General features: G+C 54.7%; 1 protein-coding gene across 11 annotated transcripts in view; it reads right to left on the reverse strand.

The window, feature by feature from the left end:
- ANK2 (ankyrin 2) overlaps nucleotides 1–15,879 on the reverse strand; it is a 293,273-nt gene that overhangs the window by 158,903 nt on the left and 118,491 nt on the right. For 3 of the 11 annotated variants that reach the window (XM_045830709.1, XM_045830723.1, XM_045830696.1), the window contains exon 1: nucleotides 6,670–6,843. The exons of 3 other annotated variants lie outside the window; for them this stretch is intronic. In XM_045830709.1, the coding sequence (XP_045686665.1) occupies nucleotides 6,670–6,753 (84 nt within the window). In that variant the 5' untranslated portion in view covers nucleotides 6,754–6,843. Of the gene's footprint in view, nucleotides 1–6,669; nucleotides 6,844–15,879 lie in introns of those variants that run through there. 5 more of the 11 variants (XM_045830729.1, XM_045830727.1, XM_045830731.1 and 2 more) reach the window with 3 other exon arrangements.

A 15,879-nucleotide genomic window follows, 5' to 3' on the forward strand; every position in this document is an offset into this window, starting at 1 on the left:
ATCTGATCAGTGATGAGAGGAAGGTGCCAGGCCACTCACAACCTGTTGCTGCCACTCAAGCACCACCTTCACAGACCAGGCCTGGAGGCCAGGCCAGGCTGGGCCATCGCGAGGCGCCTCCAGGTGACACAGACCCCTCCTCCCTTAGAAACAGCTTCAAGTCAGGCTCCTCCTGGGCCAGAGGAGGAGGGCCTGACGCCCCCTCACTGCAGCTGGTTCTTCAACAGCTGGGAAGAGGACCCTGCTGGGCACTGAGCCTGGAGAGCGCAGGCCAGATGAGTGACCTTTTGGGTGAGGACAAGCGCTGTGAACTCGCTGACAAACCGCCGGATGCGGGAGCGGCCGTGACAGAACCAGCAGAAGCGCAGATGGAGATGCCGGCGGAGAAAGCCCCGCGCCCCTGCGTCCCGGCCTCGGTCAGAGCCCACGTCTGCTGACGCAGCCCGAGCGCGTCTGGCAACGTTGGTCAACACCCTAAAAACCGTTTTCCTATTTGGGAAGTGCTTGTGTTTGGAGCTGTACTTTCATTTGGATAGAGATGTCTGCTCTGGTTGTAAAGCCCAGGAAGGCGCCGGTCACTGATCCTGAGCTGTCATGCCCAGCGGCGAACGCACACACCCGTTGACTTAAAGGAGTTTTCCGGTGTGTTAGTGCAATAAATTAACTCGTAAAACAAGCTGATCCTTAAAAATTGAAGCTCGTTAAGCAAATGTTAAAAATCAAGGCCTTTGCCTCAATGAGGACAAACACAAATCAGAGAGAAGATGGTTGTCTGCGGGTTAGCAGAAAAACATGAATAAAAACCAGGCCGGACGACTCAGCAGAAGCCCCCCCCGCCCCCCGCGATGGGGCGGTGTCGTTAACTGGGGCGCAGTTGACCGTCTCCCTCCGCCTTTTAAAAATGGACCCTCCCTCGAGGGTTGGCAGGTAGTAATGAACTTCAAAGGACAGAAATACCTACATGTTCACTCAGCCTCAAGCTGATAAGACAAATTTTTCTATCAAAAGATTGTGGCACTTGACAGCATTCCCAGCTCTGCCCGCGCGAGTGGAGGAAGTTGCGATGGCGAGTGCCCGCGTGGAGACAGACGGACGCCGCGGGCGCCGCTGACGCATGCGCTCTGTCTCTGCCACCGGCAGGGGCTGGGACCGGCGCGGGCAGGAGAGGGAGGGGGGGGCTGCGGCGTGTCCGTCTGCCCTGAGTCGGGACGCGACCACAACCAGCGCAGATCAAAACTCTTAAATCTATTTCCGTGTGCAACCACGTGTCTCTGGAAACCCTGTCAAGAAGGAGACAGAAACCTGAGACGCTTCAGAAGAGCATGAAAAGGGCCTTCCACAGAACAAGGGCGGAGCCTGTCCCATAACCAAGTGCCTCCGGAGAGGAAGGAGATCTGCGGCTGTGAGCGTGGAATCCGCTTCTCACGTTAGCGTCGCGTCACGCGCCCAAGCCACGTGAAGAAACCTGTCTCCTTATTTGCTCGTGGATTTTCAAATCCAGCTCAGTGTCTGGATGGAGTGACGGAACCGCCCGCGCCCACGTGCGCCGGGTGCCTGGGGCCCTGGGAGGGAGGCTGTCGCCGTGAGCAGACCCCTCCGCGGGACCCCCGTAGGTCAGAGAGCGCGTCGGAGAGCGCCACCTGCCGCTGACGGGCGGAACGGCGCTGGGGGTCTGGAGGGGTCTCGGCTGCAGGGACCTGAGCAGCTTTGCGAAGGACACGGGAACGGCTCAACACCTGGTTTCCGTGGGAGAAATGGTTCCACATGTGGCATTTGGTGTCCAGCAGGCAACACGTCTCTCGTCTCCCCAGCACCGTCCCTCCAGGAAGTGCCCGAGTGCCCAGCCCCTCGTCTACGAGCCCAGGCGAAGAGACTCGGTGAGAGCTGTCGGGCTGATGAGAGGAGACAGTGCGTGGGAAGCAAGACTGCGCTCCAGACGCGGAGTGAAAGGAGGAGGGAAAACCGTCCTATTCCGCCATCGCTGTCTGCAGGTGTGGCGCGACTGCAGGAGCCAGGGCGCACCCAGCACACCCCAGCGAAGCTGGAGCTGCTTCTTGGTGAAGGAACTGAGATTCATGCCTGCTGACCCCATTCTCAGGCAATGGTCCTATTGAACTCTAAAGTCCCCCCCAAAGAGCTGGGAGCCTGTTAAAAATCCCCAAAAGTAACTGAGCAGGTCTGAAGGGGGTGCTAGGAATTTTATTTTTTTAGCAACCCAGGTAATCATGGTAGTTGTGGTCAGCAGACAACACCTCACTCTAAAAACAGAATTTCAGCATTATCATCTAGCTGTTACTTATATATGAAATTTACAGAAAAAAAACAGTATCATAAAGTGAGCAGAAAGAGACAGAAACAGAAAAGAAAATAACCAGACCTCCAGGGTGTAAGGGATTCTTCCATCTAGTTAAAAATCTCCATTCCCTCGGACAGATGGTTCTGTCAAATACCTTCAGTGACAGGGAACTGCAGTTTTCAGGCAACACAGATTATTCTGGGTTATAAATTGATGTAGGAAATGATAATTCATAGGTTCTTTGAAAAATTGAAGAAATTATATTATTCAGGACAAATTATATATAAGAAAGCCTTTGTAGACTGGATTGAACTAGATATGTTCAAAACTATTGACCACAAGACGATTTTGACTTCAAAATGTTAGACCCACTAACTGAGCCCACTAAAAAAGCCCACTTTCCATGGCCACTGTGGAAACACACCTTTCACTGTGTCTCTTCCATAGCCACACACTCTGCAGCCCTACCCTGGCAACACAAGGAACCAGCAATAAAATCTATGTAACCAAAATATTTTGCAACGCTATGAAGATTTTAAAATACTGGTTTGGATCAAAACACCTTAACTGAACACAAGGTACCCCAAAGGCCAGTTTGCCTTCCCACTCTGTCAAAAACAGCAGTGCTTACAGTTTAACCCAAACACAGCTGTCCACCAGGTGTGGGGAACGGTTTGAAGGCATTTCCTCATTCCCTGCCCCAGAGGAGCTGACGACACCCAGTGGTCCCGGGTGGCTCTGTCACACTGACGGGTGCTGGGTATTTCACCGTCACTTGTGTACAAGCCACTGCCCTGTTGTGGACACACAATCAGGAAGTGCAGGTGCTATGCACTAACCTGGTCTCAGATTACTTTAATCTTAATCTGCCTAAGTACTGTCCAGAATGCAAACTGTCTGGAGTTGTCTGAGACTTGGAACAGGGTAAGAGCGCTCTGCAGACACAAGCCCACAGTCCCCAGCCCTGCACTCTGTCCAGATTCCAACTGAGAGTCTGGCTGTCCATCACCTCATCGGCACCAAGCCCCACAGACCACCCCGCCCCCAGTCTGCACCCAAATCGCCGTCCATGTGAAATACCCAGGTCCCAAGGAAACCGTCTTGTGGATGTGTCCAATGAAAGCGGTTTCTATGGCTACTTTCCCAACAATAGGATCTGGCTGATTGTCCTTGGACACTACACAGCATCCAGTGACATGTAAGTCTCTCTCTCTCCCTGCAGAAGTGCCTTTGTGCTTCAGTGACACCCAGGAGCCTCCAACCTGGCACTGCCAGCCTGGCCTTGTGTTCTCCCACTGAACATAAACAACGGGAAAATCGTCCTCAGACAAGGCCACCCTGTGACCATGAGGGAGTAGGACACAATGGCACCACCCCCTGTCAGGTCTGAGTTCAAACACCACAAACACCGTCTAAGCCACAGAGGGCAGACATCCTGTCTCCAGCTGAGGGAGAGGTGGCTGCTCACCTGGTCCACCCACCCATGGTGGGGACTCACTGGGACCCCCTTACAGAACCACCCCGCTTTCTGAGGGCACCCAGCCCACATGCACATCCCCATCTTGGGCCTTCCCCAAATCATCTGCAATGCCCAGGTCCTGGGAGTCCCTCCTCACTTGGTCCCACCCCAGGGTGAGGGGGAGTCCCACAAAGCCCACCACAGGGGCACCTGGGGGTCTTTGCAGGGAGTGCCAAAACAGACTCTTAAAAAGCTGAGAAACTTTCTATCTGCAAGGCACTCACTAAAACTCTAATATATTAAAAAAAAAACAGCCCTGCTTGTCAGTGGGGTGAGCACCAGCCTTCGAACCACAGGGTCGCCAGTTCAATTCCCAGTCAGGGCACATGCCTGAGTTGTGGGCCAGGTTCCCCACTAGGGGACGCTCAAGAGGCAGCCACACAGTGATGTTCCTCTCCCTCTTTCTCCCTCCTTCCCCTCTCTCAAAAAATAAATATTTTTAAAAAAATAAAATCAACTCCTTCAGCTTATTTTCTTACATTGTGGGTTTTGTGGCAAAGGAGCCTTTAGGAGAATTCCTGTTGTGCGGTATAACATGAGCTAGTGGAGGACGTCCCATCTGTTCAGTATTTACTAGGAGAAGAGGCGTGTTTTCAAGGAATGAAATTCAGCACATGACATCAGCACGCTGACCCCGTGAGCCAGGTCCACAGTCCCAGGTGCTGTGGGTTGAGTCCCCACAGCACCATATCGCTGGATTTAATCCATATCAATGGATTGAGATAATAGGGCACCAACTGCCCCAGTTCTTGCTTTGCTCAGATTTTATCCATATTAGGAAAGCTTATGTTTTGATTGCTCCTCCTCCAAGCACACTAATGGCCTAGTTTCTAATATAACAATATAAGTCGCCTGCCCTGAAGCCGTAATTTGAAGACCTGGAGTATGTCTGTGTGAATGCCCCCAGTTCACATGAGATCAAAGCTCCCGATGCATCATGGACCTCGGACACGTTGGAAAATGACAGTGGCTCTCAAAGCCCCAGTATTTTGCTCTGTCCTTCCTGGTAACATAAAGATTTCCCTCCTACAGGGTTTATACCAACAGATAACTTCCTTTTAAGGGGGCAGTAACTACACCTGAAGTTACTGCCATCAACTCTATATTAAATACAGCCCAAAGAATTTCATACACATTATCTCTAATCCTCACAAGACACCAAACCGCATGTCCAAGTGTCCACACTTCACAGAGGAGCACCCAGAGCCCAGGAATTAAATGGTTCACTCCAGACACAATATGAAAGGATAAGCTGAGATTGGAGCCCGCTGTGTCAGACTTGACAAGCTGGAGAAGGGAGACGTGTGTGTGTGTCCCTTTTAGGTGAAATTACTTTCAACACTCAGCATTCACTGTGTTCCAATATATGCCTCTGTGCACACACACATTCACAACTTGCTATTGTTATCATTTTGACTGCAAGCTCAGAAAAGAAATTATTCCTAAAATAAATATTTTTGAGAACACAGGGCTTAAAAAACACCCCGTTATGATATCCAGAGCTGTCTCCTGTGGGCCCTCAGGTCCTTCCTGAGGACTCAGGTGCTCTGACTCTTGTCCTCACTGAGAGCTCACCCTCGGAGACGCCAGCCCCACCCTGCCGTGCCACCACAGCTCAGGGCGTACAGAGAGAAATGAAGAGCTTTTTGAAATAATACTGTGAATGCAGGCAAACATTCCTTTCTTCCTTCTTTCTCCCTGTTGCTCTCTTTCTCTTTTCTAATTATTTTTTCTTGTGTGAAAACGTTGCTCCGTTGGCTGACACTATACAAATGCCCTCGAGGGTGGGGCCCAAAGGGCACCCTGGCTCTGCCTGCCTTCCCGGTCACCAGTGCCTTATCGGGTCATGTCTCTGTCTTCACGCTGTTGTTAGCATTTTCATGGGTGGACATGCTTATTCTTATCATATTACATGACTCCATGCAAACACACGAACCCCTTGTTTGCTAGCATGATGATTTTTCACTAGCAGAGGTCTCTAATAATTTTGAATTTTCAGGTTGTGAGATACTTAGAGATTGGCAATTGTGAAGCACAATGCCATTTCAGCCTTATCAAAATAAACAATATGCATTTGTTCCCATTAATTATTTTTTAATATGCTCAATCAGAATCCAAGCCATCCACTCCCGGAACCATTTGCATTAGAATCATCTCTCACACCCGCCCCTGTGCCAGCCTCTGGAAGGAACTGGATTTAAGGAGAATTTACTGAAAAGGCATCTCTCTCGGAGGCTTGAGGATGGTCGGCGGGAGTCAGGCCATAAACAGAGCGTGGCGCGGGGTGGGGCCCAAGTTTGCGTCCTCCGCATTGCTTCCATGAAGATCAGGGTGTGGGGGCTCAGGGGACAGAAACCCACAGAGCCTACTGGGCCCCCAACCCCGTCCTATCTGGAGCTGTTTGTCTCAATCCCAGAGAGCTCACGCTCCTGTCTGGGAAAGCTGCAGCGGAGCAGAGACACCGCCCCGGGGTCCCATTTCTCCCATCACAACAGCCTCTGCTCCAGGGGAAGAATCCACTCTGGGTGGAACCAAAGGCAGCTGCTGTCTGGCATCTCGAGATCGCGCCTAGCAAGCACACCTGCCCCCAAGTCTTCCCTTCGCCTCCCCTCCACCTTGCTCCTCACATCCCTTTCAAGTCCCTCATTCTAAAAATAAAAGGACTCTCTCTGAGCGGGTGGAGGAGGCCAGACGCAGCCATCCGCGCCCGGACTCGGCCTCCGAGACGCCGACACACTTGTCCACCCGGCTCAGCGGGCACGGAGGAACCGCCGGCACGCTCGCCCCTGTCGCCGCCCGCCCTCCACACTCACACACGTGTCTGCAGGCAGCCTTCTGCATTCCAGCCGGTTACCTTTCTGGGTCTTTTTCTTCTCTGACTGCTGCCATTGAACTTCTCGCCGCTGTCGCTTTTCTGACCTGCATCTTCGTTAATCATGGTGAGTGGCTGGTAAAGCAAACAGCCCCGGCTGAAACGCTGCCGCCTGCACCGCCCAGCGAGTGTGCGAGTGTGCACTCACAGGAGCTGAGCAGGGGGTGGGGAAGGGGCGCAGGAGGCGAGCACGCCACGTTGCCATGGCAGCAGCTGCCACAACTGTTTATCTGACTGCATTGTTAAATCCGACTCCACCAATGCACCGCCGACCCGCCACAATGAAGGAAGCCTTGAGAAAAGAACGCCAGGGCCGCAAACGATTCGGGGACTCGGCTGGTCGCTTCGTGACACACCCTCCCTTCCGTCGGCTCTAACCCGCACACAGACATGCACGCCAATGCGCAAGACCCTCCCACAACTGCACACACACCCCACACACCTGCACACAGACCTGCACACACCACGCACACAGACCTGCACACACTGCACACCAACAAGCACACACCACACATGTGCACACCCACAAACAGACCAGCACAGATGCACACAGACATGCACACAGCCACAAAACCACACACAGATCCACACACCTGCACAAAGATGTGCACACCCACAAAGGGACCTGCAGACCGGCACACAGACCCACACAAACTCCTGCACACACCCACACACTGCACACACATGCACAGAGACCTGCACAGAGACCCACACACAACCACGCACCTGCACACCCGCACACACAGACCCACATAAGCAGGAGCCATTTCACAATCCGGTCAGCAGCCCCAGATATTGATGCCAGGCTTGGATCTGGGGCTGCTCTGCCTAAAACTATAGGAGTCTGACTCAGTAAGACTGCCACCCGCCCCTACAAATTTCCTTTATGCCTAGTCAGTCCTCAGATATTTTCTGAGCCCACAAGCTTATCCGCCTGGCAGGCATCAAGAACTGTGATGGGTCTGAGGTCCAACTTGCACACTGACCGGTTAGTCCTGGGTCTGCCACAGAGACAGTTATTTCTCAGGGCAGAGCGAGTGGCTTGGGCGTCGGCACACGTGAGTCAATTTCCCTTACTCCCAGCCCTCCCAGCCCTAACGTGGACCGGCCAGACAGATGCTGCACGGTGCATGGGGCGGTCTGTGCGGAGGGACCCTGAACTCAGGGAGCCCGCCTCTCTTATAGCAGGCTGTAGGCGTGCCAGAGCTCTGCTCAGACAGAGCCACCGTCTTTACCACACCGGACGGCACGCCCACTGGTCTCTGCTTCTCTCTCCCAAGGCTGCTCACTATGCGGACATCCTTGAGAAACAGTCTGGAACAAAGACAGTCAGTGCTCTGCTTGCAAGATGTACAGAAATGTGAGACACCCGCACAAAATCATCTCTTCAACAGGAAGTGTCCAAAGGTACGGGTTACCCTTCAGTGAAGATAAATATCAAGTGGCCCATTGCAGCCGTGTAAACGTATATAAAAGAAGCTCAACAGGATTTCCTGCAAATTCTCTGCAGTCGAGTACTTGTGTGGGCACTAAGTTGTAACAGTTAGCTTAGTTCTAAGCACTTGGAAGGTCTCACACATTGCCCGGGTTTTGCCAGAAAGGCTGCAGCACACAACAAGGACCAATGGGTGGACACCGTACCCACGGGTCTCGGGCCCCAGGCTGTCTGACCCGACAACGTGGCTCAGAGCAAATCGACTCGCACACCTGCCTCACTCTCTGTTTTCCTCCGAGTATGTGATCACTCTCTTATTTTCCTTTCACAGAAGTTTCTACTTTTTTTCTTTACTGCTACAAGTCCTTGCATCGAAGAACCTCCATTTTACAAGGGAAGAGGAGTCAGAGGGAAGCGAAGGAGTGGACTGATCGGCCACTGACTCGAGAGCAAAGGGAGTGTCACGGAGCTGACGTCCTTCCCGACTTTCCTTTCTTTTTTCTGCCAGAAAACAAAGACGTTGGAAAACACATGAGCCTACAGAACCTAACGTTTCTCGAGGTCAACAGATGAAGTCAGAAAACAGTGAGGGAAACAGAAATGCTGACACTTCCGATGCAAATCACCTGGGCCCCCAACCATGCTGGCACTTGTACAAATGCTACAGAATTTTACCCACCAGTTTGGACAGAAAGGAAAAGTCTACGAGGCTGGAAAACCGAGTCACTTTTCCCTCCTCTCTTTCCCGTCCCTCATCTACACCTTCCCGCCTCCAAGTGTTTCCATGCAAGGTCGCCTATGGAAGGACACAGAAAAACCGAAGTGCTATGGGATCACACTTTTGTCTGGGAAAAGCTGCCAGAGCTCCTAGGAAGAGCATCCACTCCTGCCTTGGTTGGTCAGGGAAAAATCCCCAGATAAAAACACCCATTCTTATTTTCTTCCTTATCCCTAAAATCTACTGACCTCAAGTCCCAGACTGACCAGGGAGCTTTCCCAACGGCAGGAAACCCCATTCGACTCGCCTGTGCCCTCCGCCACTCCCTGCAGGAACCGCATGGGCGAGCTCCCTGCTTCACCTGCACTGGCCTTCTTGTGCCCAGTAAATGCCTTGAAATGCAGACCAGAGTAACCTGGGTGCGCCCAGGACCCCGGCACACCCCTGCAATGCGGCCCTTCATCCAGAGTGATGGGCGCCGTGGGGCAGCTTCCTCCACAGACTCAAAGAAGAGACAAGAGTGGAGAAGCCCATTAAAAACAAAAGGTGAGTGTGGCCCTCGCTCAGCACAAGGGTTTGGCCCCCAAGTGCCAGCATGTCTGCTTCTGGAAACTGTGTTGCACCGACTCGATCCATTCCTGGAGAACCCACAAAATCTTTGGACCCCCAGAGAGTTTCCATGTAAATCTAAGCTGCCATTTTAAGCATGTCTTCTATTTTTAAAAAATGAGTTCCATGCTCCACTGGAGATGCCAAAACGCACCTCGTCATCGCGGTGGCCTGAGCAGGGCGGGGCGCAGGCCTGTCAACAGGTGGGACACGGTGGGGCAGCTCACTCTTGCTCCGCGGGGGCCCCACACGGCAGCCAGTCCCCCTCTGCACCCTTCACTGTGCACCTGCCAGGGCCAGTTCTGCGCTCCACCCCAGACACGAGACAGGTGGCCGAGAAGACAGACGGAATCTTGTCCTCAGGGCAGGAGGTGCTCCCCTCACTGAGAACTCTCCACCCCGCCTTCTCCTTTGCCGTGGCCTCGGAAGGCGCCTCCACACGGGCTGCAGTCTTTCTCATCGACATCTTCTTCCCGGCAATGCTCAGCACGCAGCAGGCAGTGCACAGTCCCTGATCAATCAGATAGATTGCAGATAAATCAAGCTACTCGGGTATTATTAGTTTAATTAGAAAATGCCACCTGGTTACAAGCTAAACAAAAACACAAACAGCAGATTCCTCTTCTGGGCCAACCTAAAGAACATTTGTGACACAGTTACAATTAATCTTGATTTTCCCTTCTGGTACAACGTTCACCCTCAAATGTACCCCCATTTTTAAGGATGTCCTGTTCCACCATTTAACCTGGGGTTTCCCTTGGAGGCAGAGATTCTGCCTCCCAAACTTCTTAGGTGATTCCCAGATGCACCCTGCTCTGCTGGCCAAGGTGACACGGCGGCATTCACAGAGAACGGAGCGAGCAGGACAGAGGTGCCCGCAGCACTGGACCCATCGAACCCCCGGGTCTGACGCCCTGGCTGGCTGCGCTGGGTCGGCCAGGAAGCCAGGACACATCTTAAGGGTCCTGAAGAAAGCTCTCCCCATAACTCAGGACCAGCATCCCAGGGGCAGGGCTGTGACAATGTGGGAGGGAGAGTCAGGACAGGGGACTGCTGGAGGCCGTGATGCAGGGGTCAAGAGGACAGTTTGGTTGTCCCTACACTGCTGTGCCCCCAGCACACAGGGAAAAGGCCCATTTCATCTCCTTTTTGTCATGAAGAGCCACACGCCTGGCTCCTTGACAAGGTTGGATGCGGTGACGATGACAGTGCCCATGTGACCGAACTTGGAACCAAATCCACAAACTTCTTCAGATTGTGAGGAGCTCTTGTCAGGGAAAGAAATCTCTCTTCTCCAAACATACAATTAAGGCATCTTGTGATAACAGCCTTGGCATTCGATGTAAGAAGTTGTGTCCCGTTTGGGTGTCATTCCCCGGAGGGCAGCTCGCCCTGAGTCTCCGGGCTGCCCCGCGGAGAGGAGTCAGGACCGGGACCCATCTGCCTGACTCTCAGAGCCTTTGCTGCTGCAGTGAAAGCACTGCACCCTGGGGACGTTTCCAAGGGTGGGCCATGAGCCGGTCACCCTGGTAGACACTCCGCCATTTCAACTTCAAGATTGAGGTGCTAGCCACACGACTTATCGTGTTTCTTGTGCCCCAACACAGGGAAGAGGCCCCTTCGTTTTCCTCAAGGGCCACCTCATCAGACGAGAGCCGTGCGTGTGGCCCACAGAGGGCACGGCCTGTCCGGGCGGATGTCCAGCCATCCGACACCCACTCCAGAGCCGGCACCTCTGGGGGCACGCGCTGCCTCCCGGGGTGGGAGAAGACGGTCTCCCCGGCCGCGAGCAATGTGTTCGGAAAGTCTGCGTGGACAAGCGTGTGAGTGGGGGGTCTGGTGCAGCCTGGGAGCACGCCCTGCAGGGCCGCTGTCCGCGGAGACAAACGACAACCGAGGCTCATTTAATGGCCAAGGAGCACCGTCCTCCTCTCTGAACCGACTCCCAAGTCTCTCACTGGTGTCCCTGACCATGGGCGAAGCCGACAGCCACGTCCAGCCCTATGCACTGTAAGTGGCAGGTTTGGGGACCACACCAACATCCCGGAGACTCTGTGTCCAGAGCCCCAGCACCAACAGCTGGGACGGGGAAGAAGCTACGCTCTCAGCGTGGAGCCCTCTGGGGACGCGGCTGGCAGGTGGAGGTGAGAAGGAAGGAAAGCTGGCAAGGGAAGGAGGTCTCCCACACAGTGGGGCTGCCGTGTCCCGGGTCTGGAAAGCGCTGTAGCCCCAGGAAGTGGCACTCAGTCCCCCAGTGGGAAACTGAGCAGGTGCTGCAGCCCGTGGCACTCACGGGGGACCGGCCTCGGCCACCCGCCTCCGTCCTCACGCAGCCCTGGGCAAGACAGCTCTTCGTGCTCCCGTTTCCCACGGGAGGGGCCTGAGGCTCAGCGAGTGTGAGGCCTGGCCAAGGCCCCCGGTCGGCGGCAGAGCGGCTGTGGACGCAGGTCCTCGTGCTCCGGTTCTGCCAGTTCACACCCTCGTGTCTAACTCCACCTCTGACGCCCCACGCAGTCTGTGTCCCCAAGTCTGGGGCAAACCCGGGAGACAATAGTTTTCTACGCACAGAAACCAACTGGAAACACAGAAATGAGAGGAGAGGACTTCAAAATATCCTGTACATTTTCCTCCCTCCAAAACCTCAGACATGATTCAAGTCGCACGTATTTCCCAACGGCAGACCCAAAGAGCAGCGCAGTCAGTCGGACGGTTAGTTCGAGTCCAGCAGTGGCTGCAGTTGATGCGAGAGGCACCGGCATGCAGGGACAAGCTCTTCATTCTGGAGCCCCCACCCCGCCGGGGCTCGAGAGCCGGAGCACCGCGGGTCACCCAGCCCCTGCCTCTCCCTGACGGTGACGCCACGCACGGCCCTGCCGTGAGGGCCCGCGCTGGGCTGCTGCTCATCTGGGCTCTCCATTTACTACAGACGTAGTGGGAGGGGGGGTCAGATGGGACTTCCCAGCTCCTAATGAGCGGCTTCCCCCAGCTGCCGCCTGCCAAGCCCACACCCCCATCTTTCCACATCTGCCCCCACCTGCCCGGCACGGAGAACAAAGACCAAACCCCTGGCCACTGGAGGTTTCACCAAATCACCAAATCAGCAGTCACACCATCCCAGAGTCGCGCCAGACAACAAAACACAGAAGCAGGGTGGGTGGGGACGGAGGAATGCCTGTATTTTTTATATGTGATTGCGTGAGCCTCGCTCCTGCCGGCTCCCACCCCTCCAGGAGCAGCTGGGAGTCAGAGCACCCGGCCACCCACGCGCAGACACCCACGCGCAGACCCTGCCCATCTGCCCCGCCCTCCCGCCCCCAGGGCTTCCCTCCCCCTCAACAACCCCTCCCAGAGGGAGCGACGGCTCAGAGGAAGATGGGGTCCCCCAAACAGATGAAACACAGAGAAACTTGTAGCCAATCAGTAAACCGTAAATTTTTTTTCTAGTGCATCTCTATAGGAGTTTGAAAAATAGCAATGTTACACAGCTCTTCCTCTTATTTAAAATAAAACTTAATATTTATGTCAATTAAAGTCACAGAGCTGGCAGGTGAAACAGTCCAATCATCTGATGAATATTTTCCTAGCGAGTAAACACCTCCACAGGTGAGGAGGGCAGTGCGCCGCCAACGCCCTCCTGCCCCCACGCGCCTGCTCACCCTCTGTCTCCATCGGAAGAGCAATAGTCAGGCTCTGTCATTTAAAAAAAATCCCTTCCTGGACCTAAAAGCTCCTGTACAAGCAATTTTTCAGTTTGTCTTTTTTTCTTTTTTTTTTAAGTTATGCTGAGCCATCGTACTTTCTTAAACCTGTAGTCATGCACGGCCTCCTTTTCCTTTCTTTATCGTTTGGATCGCTTCTTCGCACACTTCAGGTTTGCTCTGAGCTGTAGGGCGCGTGGACCGTGCCCTGACTGGGCCGCCCGCCGGCGTTGGGAGCGGTGGCCGAGCGTTGCCCACTCACGCTCAGCTCCGGCCGGAATGTTCTCCTGGCCTTTCCCTCATCCCTCGTGCTGAGTCCCGTCCTGTGTTTACCTCATGAAGCGGCACCTCCTTCCCTGTGTACAGTTTTTATTCCGCTTGTAAAACTGCCTCAATCTTATTCCTAACCCTTGGGTTCTCACCTAGTTTAAGCACCAAGTACACACCTGACGAGCGTATTCTAGGTTCATGTTTCTGGGTCATCTGTAAAGACACTAAATCGCGTGGCCCCACACCCGACCTGCTGCCTCACACCCCCCTCCAGAGCGGTGGGGCCCGTGGGGGTCCCCTGCACAGCTGCTGCAGGCCCACGTGACACTCGGCTCAGGGAACAGCAGGCCAGAGGCCCCTCCCTGACGGTTATCTGACCGCTCATTACTGCGCTCTCCTCCGACTTCGTTTTAGTTCTACAGACGGAATGCACGCTTCACGGTCAAGGTCACCGCCTGCACACTATCAGGCTGTCGCTTGTAACATTTATGGTCACTCACACAGTATCCTAGATACTACCGTTTGTGTGTTTTCTACCATACATAATAAATAGGATTATTGACTTTTCACTGAAAGAGTGGATCTTCAGAGCAGGTAAGTCAGGTGCTCCGGACACCTGCTGGCAGGACAGCTGACCGCTGGCCAGCGTCCTCTCCACCCTCTGACCTGCTGGGTCCCGACCGAGCTCCGTTCTGAGCACCCTCCTGAGGCCCACCCGGTCCTCTCCCCAAGGTGACTCCCTCTGGAAACCTGTCCTGTTGGGTCAACTGCCCACCCTGTGAGCGCACCGTGCTGTCCCCAGCCCACCCATCCCCCCTCCCCAGCACAGGCACGTGGCTGCAAAGCTGCAGGGGCCCCGCCCCTGCTGGAACCCAGGAGACCTGCGCCCTGGGTGCCGCCCCGACTGAGCATCAGCCCAGAGGTGCTGGGGGAGGGTTTGCGGGGCAGACGGTCTGTCACGCATCTTCACGGCTGTACCCGAGTGGAAGAAATGAGTTCACCACGGATAAACTGGACCTTTGAAAGGACAAGCTGCAGGAATGGCCTTTTCACCACCATATTTTGTTATTTTTGACAGCAACTGAACGATGCCACCACATGAAGAAATCAAGCATTTCATTTGAAGTCTCCCCTCCTCCAAAAGAGCTCTGTTTCCATAGTTTTTTAGGGAATTTCTACCAAAAGACAGAAAGGCTTCTATTTCTATTTATCTCCTGTATACTTCCCAACAGAGACTAACAGGAATTTAACGTTTGTGCAGATGGAGGTGTGCAGTGCATTCAGCACAAGTACAGGACCGTGGCCGTGAGCCACCCCGACGTGGGAGGCAGGGACGTGCGGAGTGCGCTGCTCCTCAGTCAGCTCCGGTCACAGCGCCCCCGCCAGGCAGGCGGGGCACAGTTCCCTAGGAAGGCTGCTGTGAGCGGCGCCGGCAGCAAAAAAAAAACAAAACACACACACACACAAAAACCCAGAATCCTGCAAGCTCAGCTCCACCCCGCACAAGACTGACGTGCCCCACCCCCAAGGAACCAAGGGCAGGGGTCTGCAGACGCCAGCCCACAGGGGCATAGCCGTCACGCACAAGGCAGACGGTCCTCGCGGCGCGTGAGTCGGTGATGGCACTGCTCCTCCTCGAATAGGTTCTGAACGACCCCGTGACGATGTGACTTCGTGAAGTGTCCTGGCCGGAGCTACCGAAAGCCCACACGCTATTCACGCCACACAGGTTCGCATCTGTGCCCAGGCATGCGCGTCAAAAAGGCATCACTTACTCTCCAAGGGACCAGCGACAAGGAGGTGCAGGCGCTGCCCATGTCCACCAGGGTATCTCCCCGACACCAGCGGCCCCGCTGCCGCCCGGTCCCTGCTCTCTCGGTCCGGAGTGCGTGGGAGTGGCCGCCTGGGAGCACCGACTCCCTTAACCTCCTGCCCGGCCCACATCGCGCCCTCTGCAGACAGACAGGGTTTCCGGTAACACCGCTCAGCCAGATCAAATCGCCTCTTCCCCGGACTGATGCTCCGGTTCCTGTCCGCCGCGTGCCCACATCGCTCCCCGTGGGTCCCCGCCGGCCCCACACCCAGGCACGAGCCACCCGCCCCAGCCATCCATCGTCACTTTCCTTGCACTCGCGTCTGAGAGACGCCCCGGCCCCGGGACATGCACCTGTGGGCCTGGCTGTCTTTAGTGCGACCCACGGAGTTTTGTTTGGCTTCTGCTGGAACGTACTTTAAAACACCAGGAGATACGTGTCCAGGTTCTGACTTCTTGCTTCCTTTGAAAACCACAGCCCCCCTCCCACGCAGCCACCTGTGCAGAGCAGAACCTCCCGCTCCCGGTGACATGGGGGGTCCTCTCTCCACACGCTGGCCCCAAGGGGCAGTGGCCACTCACAGCACCTGTGCTTGCGGGGTTGCTTCCTCAGGAAATCACCTTCACTCTGTGTCCATCCTAGGTCCAG

This window comes from Phyllostomus hastatus, unplaced genomic scaffold (assembly GCF_019186645.2).
Source record: "Phyllostomus hastatus isolate PE091 unplaced genomic scaffold, TTU_PhHast_1.1 phas_contig_159, whole genome shotgun sequence".
Lineage (NCBI taxonomy): Eukaryota > Metazoa > Chordata > Mammalia > Chiroptera > Phyllostomidae > Phyllostomus > Phyllostomus hastatus.